Below are 18,131 nucleotides of genomic sequence, written 5' to 3'. Positions count from 1 at the left end.
CAAGATTGGTTTGACTATTCAGGGTCACTTCCGTATATAAAATTTCATATGAATTTTAAAATGGGTTTTTGTATTCTTCCTTCAAAAGATTTCATTGAAATGTAAATGTAGTTAATGCCACTGAATTAACTGAACTTGACACTTAAAAATAGCTATGATGGTAAATTTTATGTGATATATAGTTTACCACAATAAAAAATATGTTGAGGGGGAAAAAGATACCCACATCTTAATCCTTGGAACGTGTGAATGCTACTGCTATGGTCTGAATATTTGTGTTCTCCCCCCATAATTTATATGTTGAAATCCTAACCTCAAGTTAGAATTAGAAGCATTAGAAGGTGAAGTCTTCTGAGAGGTGATTAGGTCATAAGAGCTCTGCCCTTATAATTGGGATTAGTGTCCTTATCCCAGAGAGCTAGCTCACTCCTTCCACCATGTGAGGACATAGCGAGAAGATGCCATCTATAAATCAGGAAATGAGCCCTTAAAGGGCACCAAATCTATTAGTGCCTTGATCTTGGACTTCCTGGCCTCCAGAACTATGAGCAATACATTTCTGTTGTTTATAAGCTACCTAATCTATGGTATTTTTATAGCAGCAGAAACAAACTAGATAATTACCTTCTATGGCACATTAAAAAAATTACAGATATTAAGTTGCAGATCCTGAGATGGGAGATTATCCTGAATTATCCAGGTAGGCCTTAAATACAATAACATGTGTCCTTATAAGAGAGAAGAAGAGGAAAATTTGAACACAGAAGGAAAGGAGAAGGCAATGAGACCATGCAGGTAGACAATGGAGTGACAAGGCCACAAGCGAAGGAATGCTGGCAGCCACTAGAATTGGAAAAGGCAGGGAATGGATGTTCTCCTAGAGTCTGCAGAGATAGTGTAACATTGCAAACACTGATTTTTGGTGCAGTGAAACTGATTTTGGACTTCTGGCCTGCAGAACTATGAGGGAATACATTTTCGTTGTTTTACGTAACCAAGTTTGCAGTAATTGTTACAGTAGGCATAGGACACTAATGCAGTGACATTCACTGTAATGGAGAACACCAAAGGAAGAAGAGGTTTTAGCATGGACTGGAAATCCAATTTTTTATTTGGACTTTTGATTTTGGACTTTCTGTTAGGCTGTTCTTGCACTGATATCATGAAACACCTGGGACTGGGTAGTTTATAAAGAAAATAGATTTAATTGGCTTTCGGTTCTGTGGGCTGTATAGGAAGTGTGGTGCTGCCATCTGTTTGGCTTCTGATGAGGGTGTCAGGAAGCTTACAATCATGGCAGAAAGTGCAGGTGGAGCAGGCCTCTCATATGGGGAGAGAGGGAGCAAGGGGCAGGAGGGTGGGGGGTACGTGCCACATACTTTTAAGTAACCAGATGTCACGTGAAATCACTATCATGAGGACAGCACCAAGAGGATGGTGCTAAACCATTTGTGAAAAATCCGTCCCCATGATCCAGTCACCTCCCACCAGGCCCCACCTCCAATATTGAGGATCAGAATTCAGAATGAGATTTAGAAGAGACAACATCCAAACTATATCAGACTTATTATTTCTGAGGTACCTATGAAACTTTTGATAATTTATATCAAATAAACATGTAGAGCAATACAGCTAGATGTAATTCCCTGGGGAGAGAATATAGCAGAGAAAAGATCAGGACCCAGGCCTGAACCCCATAGTATGGGAACATTTGGAAACATAAAGAGGCTGAAGACCTCACAAAAGAGACCAGTAAGGGGCATACAGTGGTCCTATAAGTGTTTAATAAAATGAGGAGAAGTCAACAGTTTTAAATGCTGTTTACAGATCAAGTAACATTGGATTTGTCAACATGGAGGGCATTTGCTGACCTTAAAAAAGGCATTTACTGTAGAGGGAGACAGGAAACAGGACTGGATTGGTTAAAGAGACTGGGAGGTAAGAAATTGGAGACAGCATGAAGATGTCACCTTTGTAATATTGCTGGCTTATTTAGCCACATGTGTCAGGTTACTAAAACCCATATTATAATTTAGAATTTTGTATAATTGAGAAAATTCCATTTGAGATATCTATATTCTTTTCCAGCTTGGAAAAAAGAAAACATACATGCAAGTGTAGTAACCACTTGTCTGCTATTGAATGAATGTATTGAAATTGTCTAGATTATGGCCAGTGTCTCTAAAAACTGGGTATCAGGACTTTTAATCTGTATTTGAAAATCTTGCATGATCTATTTGTACCATAGTAGGTAAAATAGATTAAATACCACTGCATATTTTGGGAACAAATGGTAATAATTGGTAATGAGTGTGTCACATGATAAAGAATTCCTTTTACTGTCCCTTTTCCTCAAATTTTTCTACTCCTAGACTTCAACTCCTATTGAAAAAAATTCAATCTGAGTGTAGATTATGTATTTTTGATACTGCAGCATAGAAACAATGACGTAAGCTGAGTTGTTTCTACGTACAAAGGATTCCTTGTTGGAACACTATTGCTCATTTAAGAAAAAAAATAGGACATTATTTTTGTTACAAAAAAATAGGCTTGAGAGCCTTTTTTGTGCGTGTAAAGATAATACAAACACAGTGTTACAATTCTGGAAAATTATTTAGTCTTCTGCCTGACATAATCATATTAGGTCCCTCTATCTCTGGATGCCAGATAAAACTTAAGTTCACATGACTTAATTAGATTCAAACTTTAACATATGAGCACATATATTTTGACAATTTAGTATTTTTTCATATATTTAAAATCATGAATTGACCTAATTAAACTATTAAAATAACTGATACAGTACTTTTCATAATAGTTAAAAATTTAAAAATGTTTTCTTCATAGGTGAGATTTCCTAAAATGAGGCAAGAGAGAAAACCCTTTTCCATTAAAAAAATCAAGTCCTTTAGTATGTAGAACATTACTTCAAAGATGCCACAAGATTTCCTGACAAAACGATCATTATATATATATATACATAAATTCATTTATAAATGCAATTAATATGTATATGTGAATGTATGTATATATGTGAAATAAATATAGTTATGAAATATATATATGAATATAAATCATACCCAAATCATTCAATGAGGTTTTTGTTTTGTTTTGTTTTTTTTATCTTGGACTAACATGTGGAAGCAATTTTTACCCCTCAAAAACATACAGACAACCAGATTGCTTTTACTCCTGGGAAGTCCTTGGGAGAGAAGGAAAAATATTCCTACTTGATATGACAAAAGATAGTTCCTGGGAAGTTGAGACATAAAACTAGAAACAGATTGACTTCCTCCTCATCATAGAACTCTCAGGGCAGGGAGTTGGGCTCGTACTTGGATCTTCTTTGTGTCTGTAACACAGGTTACCTAAATAGCTATGTGCCGGCTTTTCCTCCACAACTTTGATTCTTCTTGCTCCAGCAGGTATCACCAGCACTTCTACATAACCTGTAAGAGTCAATAAAACATGAAATAAATCTTAAGTTCCTTCAAAATCTCTTTTCTTCATTAACTTGCCTTTTGTTTTCCTTTTGGTTTTGGTTATTGCTATGATATTTCAGTACTTACGTAAAGAAAAATTTTTATATATAAAAGCTGTCATGATTTCCAGTGAAGTTTCTTGGAAAGATGTTGAGCCTACAGCACTACAGAGGACAAACAGGCACTTTTATTTTATGTAAAACAACAAAAAAAATCTCATTGATACCTTATGAATTGTGAGGAGGGAAAACAAACCCAGTGGAGCAGCCTGGTTAGAAACACAGTGGATCTTGAAATAGAACAGATAACCTCAGGTTTTGTTGTGGGAACTTCTTTAGGTTAGAAAGTGTGGGGAAAAAGAATATACAGCCGGAGAAAATATAGCAGGCCTGGACTAAATCCCTGGAGTACTGAAGTATAGGACAAGAGAGGCCAAGCATTTTCTGGAGGATATTAACAAAGGGCTTTGAAACCGATGCCGGAGACAGAAAGTGTAAGGTCGCACCAAGCAATCTAGGGTCATCTCTGAAGATGTCAGACAGCCAGACCCAAGACAAGATTAGGTGCTTCTCAGGAAACATTTTTCAGCAGATGTTAGGGATATAATGCTTGAAGAGAAATAAAATGATAAGGTAAAGTAAGATAAGAGAAAATGTGAAGAAAAATACAGACTCAAGTTTCACTTAGTGCAGAATAATGAGAACAGATGCCTACTTTTGCTTGAAGTTATTTTCCAATTATATTAAAATATTGTTCTTAGTAGTTCTGTGCAGATCCATGTATCTTATAAAAGTCTACCTTCTAAGCTTTAAAAAAGACACAAGAGCTAATTCCAGAGTTGTCTCCTGTTTATTAATTATTCATCTTCCTGAGACTGTTGAGATTTGGCGTACACCAAAAGGTAGCATATACCCCCCCTGGTGGCAGTGGCTGGAATTAGTGGCATGTGCTTTTAGAATCATAATTTCCATTCAAAAACGTTTATTTAATTAACTATTGAATTGCGCATTTCAGCAACACTAAGCCATTCTCAGTAACACTAAACATAAAAGCACTGTCATTTTTTCACATGACCAAAATACACAGCAATTAAAATGGAAACAAATGCATAATGGCTATTTGCACATAGAAGTCAGGTAAGATGATCTCTGCCCTCAGTGAGCTTATAATTTAATTGGAAAGACAGGCATAACTACCTTATATAAATGAGTTGAATACAATGGCAAATATCACGTTAAAAAGGTAATATGCAAAATGATATGGTTAATTCTCTGCTGAAGATTATAAACCAGAGTTGTTTAAGCTACTACCTTCAAGGCTTCACTGCTTTTTTAATTAACAGAGGTAGGATTTTTTTTTTCCTTGTTAAACATTACTCATACTTGGGAAACACTGTCATCAGACAGAATCACTGTGATTCAAAGGAGAGAACAATTTATAAAGGAAAGCTTCACAAAAAAGTAAATAGATGAACTGCCCTTGGAGAATGGGTAGCATTCAGATGCATACAGAAAAAGGATGAGTTCACTATGTATAAGGAAGAGTAAAGGATATGTGGTGTGGTTAGTGGCACTTGAATAAAATAATTCTGATGGAATGAGAAGATTTAAGAGAGTGGCTCTATTAAAGAGTTTAAATGCATGCCCAGGAGAATGAATTTATGAATTTGAAACTATCGAACATTCTATAGCAAGGACCTTGGTAATTGGATCCTGGCTTTGAGAGGCTTTGACTAACAGTGATATCCAAGAGGAACAGGGATATAGTTGTGGGTAACAGGGTCAGGACACTAATGGTAAAATCTAGGAGTAGTGGAGGCTAAGGAAGAAAATCCAGAAGATACTCTGTAGAAAAAAATTTCTGAACTTAGTAACTAAAAGAAAGTGGGTATAATAAATATTGAACACAATGCTTTATTATTAGTTATGTGAGAATGGGGCATCATTTACAGGAACATGGAAGTCAAGAGAGAAATCATCTAGTTTTGGTAATAACTGAATAAATTTGGCTTTGCAATCTGTATGTAACAAAATGGTACAACACACTAGTAGAAACATCCAGTAAGAACTCGGTAACATCTGGAATCTAGAGAAAGGTCATGCTATTGACATAGCTTTGCGAGATATCCTTGCAGAATCACCAAGGTAAGGCATGGAAATAAGTGGAGAAAATCAATAAGAGAAGTCAAGACCTTAACTTTGGTGATGGTCATAGTTTTTAACAAAGAGATAAAAATAAATTGAGAAAATAGATAGAGGAATGGGGCCGGGCACGGTGGCTAACGCCTGCAATCCCAGCACTTTGGGAGGCCGAGGCAGGCAGATCACGAGGTCAGGAGATCGAGACCATCTCCTGGCTAACACGATGAAACCCCGTCTCTACTAAAAATACAAAAAATTAGCTGGGTATGGTGGCGCATGCCTGTAGTCCCAGCTACTCAGGAGGCTGAGGCAGAAAAACCACTTGAATCCGGGAGGCAGAAGTTGCAGTGAGCAGAGATTGTGCCACTGTACTCCAGCCTGGGTAACAGAGTGAGACTCTGTCTCAAAAAAAAAAAAAAAAAAAAAAATCATGAGAAGGAGGAGATCTCATCTGTTTTGGGAAGTGGGACCCCTATGGATGAGAATATCTCAAGAAGAATTGCTGGTGAACTGTCAAAAGCTGTATGTCAAACATGAGGCATCAAAGAGAAAGGTGACCAAAGAGAGTCTTCTGAGTGTCCCAATCAAGAGATAGCTGTTAATCTCCAAGCAAATGAGTTCAACAAAGTGTTGGGATCAGATGTTGAACTTCAGAATATTAAAAAAGAAGAATAGATATAAGAAAGTAGAGGTAGTATGTGCAAATTCTTGTTTGAGTTTAATAGTACTCTCTGAGGTATGTTATACATTAGAGCTATAGTTATATCTAAGTTTATAGTTATATTTACAGCGATTCTCTATTACTGAGTTGGGATGGCTTAAAGGACAGGTTAGACTGATTTTCAAGAAGAGAGGTAGAAAAATATTAATCAAACACAAATGAAGAGAGAAAGCCAATGACTGGGAGTTAAATACTTTCAGTAAATAAGCCATTTGGCACAATTAACAGCGTATTGACTTAGAAGCTTAGAAGTTGGATCATGAAGCCAGTGAAGTCAATATCGTAATTTGATCCTCGTGTGCACTTTGCACACAGTAACATCCTATTTTATAACCAGAGATCCTATTTTTAATCAGCCATCTTAAAATGTTGATAGCAATCTTCATCTTCATGGCAACAGTGAAGTAACAAATGCCATATTTTGAAAAACTGCTATGTGCTAATCATTATAGTTACTTTACAGAAATTATTAATTTTAACCATAATTATAGTCTCCAAGGTAGATATTACACTTCTAATTTAATATGATGAGAAAATAGAGGAAAAAACACACTTTCCAACACTGTATTGTCAGTAATTAGCTGACCCAAGCTTTGAACCCAGGTCTGTCTGTTTCTCTTGTTCACTTCTTGCTATAATTCACTGCAACTATTTCCTAAAATAGAAAAAATAGTTAACACTACGACAATCCCACTGCTGTGGCAAACAACCAAACACACAAAAGCTCTTACAGCATGTCCTCCTTATACTTCATTTTCTTATACAAAGAATAAAACATTTTATGCCCATTTTCTTCTTAGTATATACTGGTAACTATGCAGTTCAACAACTGGCCAATGTGTAATTTGTCTTTCATTCCTCTAAAAATTTCTAACTTGGCTAGGCAAATTACAATGGAAGACATGATAAAGTACTAAGGAAAAAAAGAAAACGCTTCTTGAATTTATTTTCCAGCTCCAACAAAAATGATTTAGTAAACTCTAAATAGAGCACAGGGACTGAAAACACCCATGTGTGTTTGCACGTGGGTTACTCATACAATATATACAACGTACATGGCCAACTGGACAAACAGGGCTGCATGGCCTTCAGAAAATTCTAGGAAGTACATAACTATAGCGATAAAATTGTCTTAAGAGAAATATATACAACATTCCTGAAGTCAAAAGTAGATGGTGCCTGTGATAGAATTAATAACTCATGCAGAATTTTTAAAATTGAAAGTTATACAAATTTAACATTTCATTATTAAACTAGCAAATATTAATGGATCACATACTATGCTGATAATTGCAAATATGGTGTTAAACAAAAATAGCATGATTTTTTTTCTCATTGAGCTTAAGGCCTAATGGGAAAGGAAAGACAAGTGAACATAAAATTATAAATGTGACTAGAGCTAAACGATATGGATACAAACATGGTAAACATCACTAAAATAGTCATTAGTCATAGGAGGTATCACTTCAGGGATCACTTCACTGAAGAAATGATATTTGAACTGAGAACTATGTGATATCTAGGAATTTATCCATCAAAGCCAAGAGAAAGCTGATTGATATACATTTGGAAATTCCAGATGTGGGTGTGTGTGGCGGAGGCTGGTGGGTGGTAGTGGGGGCATGGTCAGTGTGAGCACCTGTAAGAACTTAGAGAAGGAAGAGGACCTTGGTGTGACGCGAGGCTGGAGAGACAGACAGGGACAACACATGTAGACCTTAAGGTCCAAGCTAAGAATTCTGGTTTCTTCCCTGTGAGCAATATGAAATTAACATAGAGTTGTAAGGAAGAAAGTGGCCTTATTAATCTTTAATATTTGTAGTATCTTAGGCACTGCTGATATTTTCCAAAAAAACATGCTTTTAATAGAACTTACCTACAGTGAACAAAAGTAGAAATTAAAGTGGAATAAAAAAGGGATTTGAAATAGAAATCTAGGAAAATATATATTCATATAACTACAGTCAGAGTAAAAACAGTCACTGATTTTTAATGGTATTTCTGTTTTCTATGCTTACTGGAAATATGAAGTATTACAATTAAATAAAGGCATCAGTGCTAAATGTGCATCTGTACTCTGTGAGATGTTTCCAGGCATACTAAATAAATATGAAAGAATATTCTTTAAAATCTCTAATATGTTTAAATTTCTTTAGCCTTTCAAGTTTTTTTTGAATTTCTGCACTATAAAAAAAAAAAAAAACAACTTCTGCCATCGCGATCAGGCAGAAAAAGCTTATTGTAATTAAATTTCTCAGTTGATAGTCTGAGAGCCTGTTTCAGCTAAGTGTTTATTTATTTTTTCTAAATGAGTGATGGCAGATTTTTGATGTGTGGGACCTATCAACTTTTTCACCACTTTGAAGACTGAGAGTTTTATCTGCAATTTGCCATAGGCTTACTGATTTCTAGGCTTTAAGATATTCAGGCTCACTTATCTTTTATTCTGCTTAGGCCTAGCAAACAATTTACATTCATACTTTAGAAGACTGTGACTAATTTTCTTTTCTGAAGGACTGTTTTATCTCGAATGAACTGTTTTCTCGATTACTCAAACATAAATGCCCTGTTCTTTGTATTAAAATTAATTCATATATTAGGCCTAGAATTCTTGTTCTTTTCAAAAAGAAATTTAAACTAGGAAAATGTTGGTATATGTAATATAAGCATATCAACGATAAAAATAGCATATTTAGAGTGGGCACAGTGGCTCATGGCTATAATCTCAGCACTTTGGGATGCCAAGATGGGAGGACTGCTTGAGCCCAGGAGTTGAGACCAGTCTATGGAACATAGTGAGACCCCATCTTTACGGAAAACAAAATTAAAAAAAAAAATTAGCTGGGCATGGTGGTGCATGCCTCTAGTCCTGGCTACTTGGGAGACTGAGTTGGGAGGATTGCTTGAGCATGGGAGGTTAAGGCTGCAGTGAGCCATGAACCACTGCACTCCAACCTGAGCAACAGAGTAACATTCTGTCTCAAAAAGCACATGTATAATTTTAAAAAGAAAAGAGTATATTTGATATAAGCATATCAATCATGAAAATAGATACCAATATTAAGGGTGCAAGACACATGCCCAGGTAACAGACTAATGTAAACACAGAAAATGTTTGCTTCTTTCCAGTAAGCCTAAGATCCTGAGTATAAAGCATTTTCTGTACATAAAGCACATTTTGGGACCATCATATTTCAGTAAAGACAATATCATATTTTGTTGTGAATTACTTTAAATGAATACTACGTAGATCTTTCATAATTTCAATCTCACATCCCCTGAGTATTAGTATTTACAGATGAGAAAATAAGAGAGGATGAACTCTGCTATTAATCTCTTTGGAACATTATCTCACATCTTCTGACGCCTCTTGGTTGTATGCTACACTGTCATCGACCCTCTGTTTCCAAAAATGTAGTGAAACATTAAGATAATGTAGCAAAAACATTAAGAAAAAAATAAAGATGGAAAGCTGAAAACCAGAAGATTACTATTCTCAATGGTTGCTTTAGGCTGTTACAAATCATTATTTTCCAGTAGACATCATTCTTTGCATTGGAGAATAAGGTCTGTAGAAACCTGATAACATTAGCCAATGCAAATTAGATTATTCCCTTGCTGTTCTAACTTATTAAATTTACAACAGATGACTTCATATTTTCATTATTGGGAAATGGGCTTGTTAGAATTTTTGGCTCATATCACATGTATTGTATGTCATCACAAAAATCACTTAATACCCATTGCAAGTCTTCAACAGAATTAGAACTGTAACCTCTTAAGTTAAATTCAATGTAATCTGTGTCCCCAAAGATTGCAGGGATTAATATTTATGAAAAAATAAAGAAAAATTACCTGCTCCTCTGGTGTGATTAAAATCCCCTTTAATGATCTTGCATGATTTTCCATTGCCATTGCATACACCACAATGATCTTCTCTTGCAAGAGACCCTAATAAACCATCACAGCCAACTTTCTGTAACAAAAGAATGACAGCACATCATAAATAGCGGTATTCTTTTCTTGTTTTACTACTAATTTGGGACAAATCTAGTCGCTATAAACCAGATATATTTAATTGTAAAACTTATAAAATGTCATATTCTCTTGTGCAAGCTAATACAAGCCAATGTCAAATAACATAATCTGTAAAATTACCAAGATAGTGATGAGAGCTGACCCACCTACCTTCCCTATTCTCTCTCTCTCTCTCTCTTTCTTTCTTCTTTCAGATGGGGTCTGGTTCTGTCACCTAGGCTGGAGTGCAGAGGCTCCATCTCGGCTCACTGAAACCTCTGCCTCCCAGGCTGAAGCCAGCCTCCCACCTCAGCCTCCCGAGTAGCTGGGACTATAGGCATGTGTCACGATGCTGGGTTAATTTTTGTGTTTTTTTGTTGAGACAAGGTTTCACCGTGTTGCACACGCTGGTCTCGAACTCCTCAGCTCAAGTAATTTGCCTGCCTTGGCCTCCCAAAATGTTAGGATGATAGGTGTGAGCCACTCTGACCAGCTTAGCGTATCTTTTATAGTAAGTATTAAATGATACCATAAAGTAATTTGGAAAAAATATTATTGAGAAAAATGCAATTTACATAAGTCTCAAAGGAAATCACATTTCTATTAAATACAACATGATTAGTTTAATTCCTTCTACTCAACAAAGAACAGATATACTTCACTATATGGATGGCTTAACTTTTAAAGTGATTGTAAAGTAAGTGCTAAATGGTAAATATTAACTTTCTGGAAAACTGAACATAGATGTTTATTTTTACTACAGTTCATGAATCAACTGTAGTTTATCCATCTCTATCTCCTTTGGCACCTAGCACATGAATGTGAGTAAGAACTCCTCACAACCCATGGCTGCTTTAAGAAAATATGAACAGTTGGGGAATTAATTTTTATAAGCTCCCAGAAGAATTTTGTTAATATGAATCTTCTAAGGCCAAATCAATTGCCTCTTTTCTTGTAAATAGTGTTTGCTTCCCATTGATGAGGCAAAGTTGTACATACTCAAAGGGCAGGATTTAGTATGTCAGTACTGTCAGAAATAAATGGTAGTATTACACAATTCCTCCTAATCAAGAAGGATTTGGAACAGAGACTGATGATACATCTATTTATAATAAGTTCCAATTATTTTAGAGGAAATTTTAAAATATGAAATACAACTGAAACAAAAACAGAATCTTTGTGACTGGTGCTGCTGGTGTTGGGGTGGGGGAAGCTAGCAGATTATTAAATGCAGCTGCAGGATGAATATGCTGGGAGCAAAAGTCACATTAAAACTGCACAATACAGCATTCCTTCCTTTTGTCAAGGGGGGCCTATCACTGTCAAGAGGTACAAAGTGTTAGCACAGAACTCTGATCAGCAAGTCAAAGCTTATTCAGGGAGAAATAAAGAGAACCAAAGACAAAAACCACATGATTATCTCAATAGATGCAGAAAAGGCCTTTGACAAAATTCAACAACCCTTCATGCTAAAAACTCTCAATAAATTAGGTATTGATGGGATGTATCTCAAAATAATAAGAGCTATCTATGACAAACCCACAGCCAATATCATACTGAATGGGCAAAAACTGGAAGCATTCCCTCTGAAAACTGGCACAAGACAGGGATGCCCTCTCTCACCGCTCCTATTCAACATAGTGCTGGAAGTTATGGCCAGAGCAATCAGGCAGGAGAAGGAAATAAAGGGTATTCAATTAGGAAAAGAGGAAGTCAAACTGTCCCTGATTGCAGATGACATGATTGTATATCTAGAAAACCCCATTGTGTCAGCCCAAAATCTCCTTAAGCTGATTAGCAACTTCAGCAAAGTCTCAGGATACAAAATCAATGTACAAAAATCACAAGCATTCTTGTACACCAATCACAGACAAACAGAGAGCCAAATCATGAGTGAACTCCCATTCACAATTGCTTCAAAGAGAATCAAATACCTAGGAATCCAACTTACAAGGGATGTGAAGGACCTCTTCAAGGAGAACTACAAACCACTGTTCAGTGAAATAAAAGAAGATACAAACAAATGGAAGAACATTCCATGCTCATGGGTTGGAAGAATCAATATCGTGAAAATGGCCATACTGCCCAAGGTAATTTATAGATTCAATGCCATCCCCATCAAGCTACCAATGACTTTCTTCACAGAATTGGAAAAAACTACTTTAAAGTTCATATGGAACCAAAAAAGAGCCCGCATCGCCAAGTCAATCCTAAGCCAAAAGAACAAAGCTGGAGGCATCATGCTACCTGACTTCAAACTATACTACAAGGCTACAGTAACCAAAACAGCATGGTACTGGTACCACAACAGAGACATAGATCAATGGAACAGAACAGAGCCCTCAGAAATGATGCTGCCTATCTACAACTATCTAATCTTTGACAAACCTGACAAAAACAAGCAATGGGGAAAGGATTCCCTATTTAATAAATGGTGCTGGGTAAACTGGCTAGCCATATGTAGAAAGCTGAAACTGGATCCCTTCCTTACACCTTATACAAAAATTAATTCAAGATGGATTAAAGACTTACATGTTAGACCTAAAACCATTAAAATCCTACAAGAAAACCTAGGCAATACCATTCAGGACATAGGTGTGGGCAAGGACTTCATGTATAAGACACCAAAAGCAATGGCAACAAAAGCCAAAATTGACAAATGGGATCTAATTAAAGAGCTTCTGCACAGCAAAAGAAACTACCATCAGAGTGAACAGGCAACCTACAGAATGGGAGAAAATTTTTGCAACTTACTCATCTGACAAAGGGCTAATATCCAGAATCTACAATGAACTCAAACAAATTTACAAGAAAAAACCAAACAACCCCATCAAAAAGTGGGCAAAGGACATGAACAGACACTTCTCAAAAGAAGACATTTATGCAGCCAAAAAACACATGAAGAAATGCTCATCATCACTGGCCATCAGAGAAATGCAAATCAAATCCACAGTGAGATACCATCTCACACCAGTTAGAATGGCCATCATTAAAAAAGCAGGAAACAACAGGTGCTGGAGAGGATGTGGAGAAATAGGAACACTTTTACACTGTTGGTGGGACTGTCAACTAGTTCAACCATTGTGGAAGTCAGTGTGGCGATTCCTCAGGGATCTAGAACTAGAAATACCATTTGACCCAACCATCCCATTACTGGGTATATATCCAAAGAACTATAAATCATGCTGCTATAAAGACACATGCACACATATGTTTATTGCGGCACTATTCACAATAGCAAAGAGTTGGAACCAACCCAAATGTCCAACAATGATAGACTGGATTAAGAAAATGTGGCACATACACACCATGGAATACTATGCAGCCATAAAAAATGATGAGTTCGTGTCCTTTGTAGGGACATGGATGAAACTGGAAACCATCATTCTCAGTAAACTATCGCAAGGACAAAAAACCAAACACTGCATGTTATCACTCATAGGTGGGAATTGAACAATGAGAACTCATGGACACAGGAAGGGGAACATCACACTCCAGGGACTGTTGTGGGGTGGGGGGAGGGGGGAGGGACAGCATTAGGAGATATACCTAATGCTAAATGACAAGTTAATGGGTACAGGAAATCAACATGGCATATGAATACATATGTAACAAACCTGCACATTGTGCACATGTACCCTAAAACCTAAATTATGGAAAAAAAAGATATCAAATTATATATTATTTAAAAACTGAAAAAAAAAAAAAAGAAGTAGCCACTACAGGAAATGCGCAGAACACAACCAAGTATGTGAAGAGAACGTTAAGCAGAAGCCTGACCTGGGAGTCCTAGATGGAGGAGAAAAGTCTCTCCACGTTCAAATGGGGAAAAAGTTGAGGAGAGCTAGAGTACTTTTGAAATGATAAAAGTATCTTTATTGCTCTATCCCTAGTACCCAGATTGCTCTTGGAAAATGGTGAGAAAACAGTAAATAACAGTTCAACTATTAAATATGTTGGTACTTAGTAGTTTCGTAGTTTTTCCCAATCCTTTAACTAGGATATTACAAGGTCTGTAAATCTAAAGTAAAAGTAAGGAATAGACATATATACTACAGTTCAATAATCATATATTTTAGAAATAAAAGGTAAATATTTTGTATTTTATAATGGGTAGTTTTAAGTATCCACACATATCAAAATATGCTCACATAAATCCAAAAGTTGAAGATGAACTACTTTGAAGTCAATGCCACGTGACTGGTAGCAAGTACCTGAGGTACCACTGGTGTGCGGGAGATACGCAAATAACATGATCATACAGGCTCCAGCCTTCCTTATCGTTTTCAGTAAGAGAAAATCACAGAACCAAAATGGGTCACCAAAGAAAATTGTCTGCTTTCAATTGCCTTTCGTTCACTAAGTCTGGAATGCTACATTCAGCTTTGGTGCTATATAGTTAATGATAAAACACTCTAGTGAAACCCCCAATTGTTAAGGGTTGTCAGAAAAACTAAAGAGGCATGTTTTCAATTTTATTGAAAGACTAAATGAAGCATTTTAATTAAAAAGCCAGAATCTTGAAGTGTTTTAATGCTATTATAAGTCACAATCCATTTCAAATAATTCTAATTTAATTATAATCATCAGGTCCACATAGCATTTGTGCAAAATCTTTGTTGTTGTTGCTGTAATTTTAATTTTTACCCAGGGACTCTGTAAAAGATTTAGCTTATACAATACTGTTAAGTAGAAAGCATAGCAATTTAGGCTATTATATTTGACATACACAATTTAAGAAATAAATTCATTTAAGACATACAATAATCTAACAGATTTACATATAATGATGAGATGAAAGCTCTACTAGTACAGCATATAGTTCTGAAAACAAAATATGTATAGGTAAAATATCTATAATTTTTAATGAAAAACTACATTTTGGTAATTGCCATATTCTGTTAAAGAATAAAAGAAATTAATATGTAGTCAAAAGACTGCTTCTTATGCCAATGGTTTTACATGATTCTATGCTTTAAACCTTATAGCCTACTGGCAAAATATAGACTCTCAGAGCTGGGAAAGCATTTAAGTTTCATGTTGTTCCCAGCTTCTTACCCAGAAGTACGTACACTTCTATTGGATCATGGATTGATCCATTCATAGCTTGAAATTGTTTTCAATTTTTGGCATTTGTGTGCATGTATGTGTGTATGTGTGTGTTCAGTTGTGCATTTTTCTGAGGAAAACAAATTCATCAAATTCTCAAAGGAGTGTATATAGCACAAAGTCAATGACCAATGGTTTACCAACTTTATTTTACAGATTAGTTAATGCATGCAAATATATTTTAAGTGATTTGCCCAGTAACAGTTTCCTAAAGGCTGTCATAGATTCAGTGCCACTCCATTCAGCAGCCTCTTTCATTTTTAAAGGATTTATTTCTCTCCTGCTTCTGGAAGGTTTATCAGAAATTATCTAGACTAAGGAAACCTGCTTTCCCCAAAGTTGTAGCCACTTCCTGGGGCAGCTTGTATCCAAACAATAGTAGATGCTGAGAGTAAATGGCCTGATTTTCTCACCCCAAATGGTAAAAACGCTCTAGCCCCATGCCAGTTTAAGCACTTCCCACGGGGTCAGCTAAGGTCTTGTGACTGCACCAGAGCCTGATTTCGCCCTGTGCCCAAACCTGCCTCTTCCTTATCTCCACATAGATGTTGATCATGAAAACACTTGGCATTAAACTTCGTGCGTATTAATCTTCCAGGGAATGTCAACTTGAGACAGTGGCAGAACCATGACTAGCAACTGCTCACTTCTACACTTTGATCTCTCCACTATGCTCTTCATAATCACTGTAACAAATTCTATTTTTTCTAAACGTAGATGAAAAGCACATACATGCATATAATGGACATTTTTTAAAAGAAAGAGAAAAGCAAATAAAGTGTTTATTATAAGAAAGTTGAATATGCATTTAAAAATAATCTGATTCCAGTATATTGATGATACTTGAATATGAGTTATAAGGTCAATTTTATTGATTTTTGACTCATGGCTCAGTCTTAGACACAAGGCGTGGAGAACTAGAGTACTTGAATTTTTGGTCTGAAATATTTTGACATAAAATGTCCAAAGTGCTCCAATTTTAAACCTGTAATGTATATATTACACAATCAAAATCTCAGATTCTTTCAGTTAGTAATAGATTTTATGGAGTACCAAGTCAAACCCATTATTATACAGATGGAAAAATGAGTTCTCAAAGTAAATCAGACTTGCTCAAGGTCACAGTCAAGGCAGGACTATAGCAATATTTTTTGAATCTTAGTCCAAAGCTTTCAACCATGCTGTGAAGTTGCTCAATGGTCCCACAATTTTCCTTCAACATATAAATTCTTTTTTTTGGAATGTCTTACCTGGCACCTGCCATTTGCACAGATATCTAATCCCTGATAGCCACAAGAAGTTCCATCCATCACTTTTTCTGATAGAAGAATAGGCTGTTCTTTTCCAACAGGAGAGCAAAACAAGGCACATGGTTTTTCTACATACAGAGTAGTTAAAAAGAAATGAGAAAAAGTTACTGCATAAATATTTTTATCTTAAGCTTCATTTTTCAGAATTGTTATTGAGTAAAAAATAATTCAATGCTAATTAAGTAATGTAATATTAGAGTAGATAACATTAGAAGATCTCTATGTGTAATAAATTAGGTGCCTGGAGATGTTCAGTGCATATTCATCTTCTAAGAAATCTGGCTTCAAATTGCCTTAAAATATATCAGTTGTTATTTTATGGCACAACATATCTAGCATACACAATCCAGACCTCCTCCCTGAATAATATTGGCACACCCCAATTTTATGCTCATATTTTTTTTGAAACAATATCCTCTTCATCTTTAGTAGACACCAGGATTCTACCTGTCTTTAAGTCCTGGTTAAGATTTACTTCACGCTTGAATTATTTATTGACGTCTTCTAAATTTCAAGGCACTAGTATTTATTTCTATATAGTTGACATTTTCTAGTTGAAAAAATGTCTAAAGGGAGAAAGAAGAGCCTCTAAGATGAGAATTCTCCTGAAATTTTCTGTTACTAGGATTGTAGTAACAATTGCATTTGTGAAATCATTTCTGTTACTAGGATTGTTACTACAATGCAACAGAAATATTGTTTTGAAATGCAGTACCATCCCATGAGAGCATCCATAGTTATGTGCAACTGCTGATGTGCTAGTGAGAACTCTGTCCCCTTCACCACTTGTGCAGAAACCATGTCGTTGTATACGATATCTAGGTTGAGAACTTTTATTCCAGGTAAATAATTCCTAAGCCGCTGCCAGTCTTCTATGTGCCTCATTGAGCAATGAGATAGGATGTTTGGGGTTAAAACACTTGCCTTTTAGGCTCAGAAAGCGGCACGATATTTTTTAAGTGCTATGTCCATTTCTAAGCCTCCTACAGAGGAGCTGTAGTATTTGGTAACACTAGTAATACTATTATCCAAATCTGAAACCTCAGAGCAATTTCCATGCTACATTACTACTCTATTGGCTTGACGCCAGTCAGGTCCTTTACTGTTTATTAAGCTTATATAAATAGAATGGAAAAAAGTTTACAGTCTCTGACACTGATCTTCCCTTATGTCTTCAGTAAAGTTCCACGTATGCTGATGGGATTCTATAAATACCAAATAACAGCCAGAGGCATGGAACAGGGTATCACTTTGCAAAGAGAAGACAGACAGTTAAATGAGCCTTCAGAAGTGAACATTTCGAACAGTTTTCACATGTGGCTTCTGAATACTGCTCTCAACAATTTTGGGG

General features: G+C 36.0%; 1 protein-coding gene across 1 annotated transcript in view; it reads right to left on the bottom strand.

Annotated features, from left to right (window-relative positions):
• The window catches only part of ADAMTS19 (ADAM metallopeptidase with thrombospondin type 1 motif 19), a 274,439-nt gene that overhangs the window by 67,046 nt on the left and 189,262 nt on the right, over positions 1-18,131 (bottom strand). The window contains exons 14-16 of the mRNA XM_030818417.1: positions 16,721-16,848; positions 10,200-10,320; positions 3,369-3,449 (exon numbers count right to left, since the gene is read on the bottom strand). Of these exons, the coding sequence (XP_030674277.1) occupies positions 3,369-3,449; positions 10,200-10,320; positions 16,721-16,848 (330 nt within the window). The remainder of the gene's footprint in view (positions 1-3,368; positions 3,450-10,199; positions 10,321-16,720; positions 16,849-18,131) is intronic.

The sequence above is a fragment of the Nomascus leucogenys genome, chromosome 2 (genome assembly GCF_006542625.1).
Source record: "Nomascus leucogenys isolate Asia chromosome 2, Asia_NLE_v1, whole genome shotgun sequence".
Classification (NCBI taxonomy): Eukaryota; Metazoa; Chordata; class Mammalia; order Primates; family Hylobatidae; genus Nomascus; species Nomascus leucogenys.
Note: the sequence above shows the minus strand (reverse complement) of the source record. Positions and strands in the feature narration are given on the sequence as shown.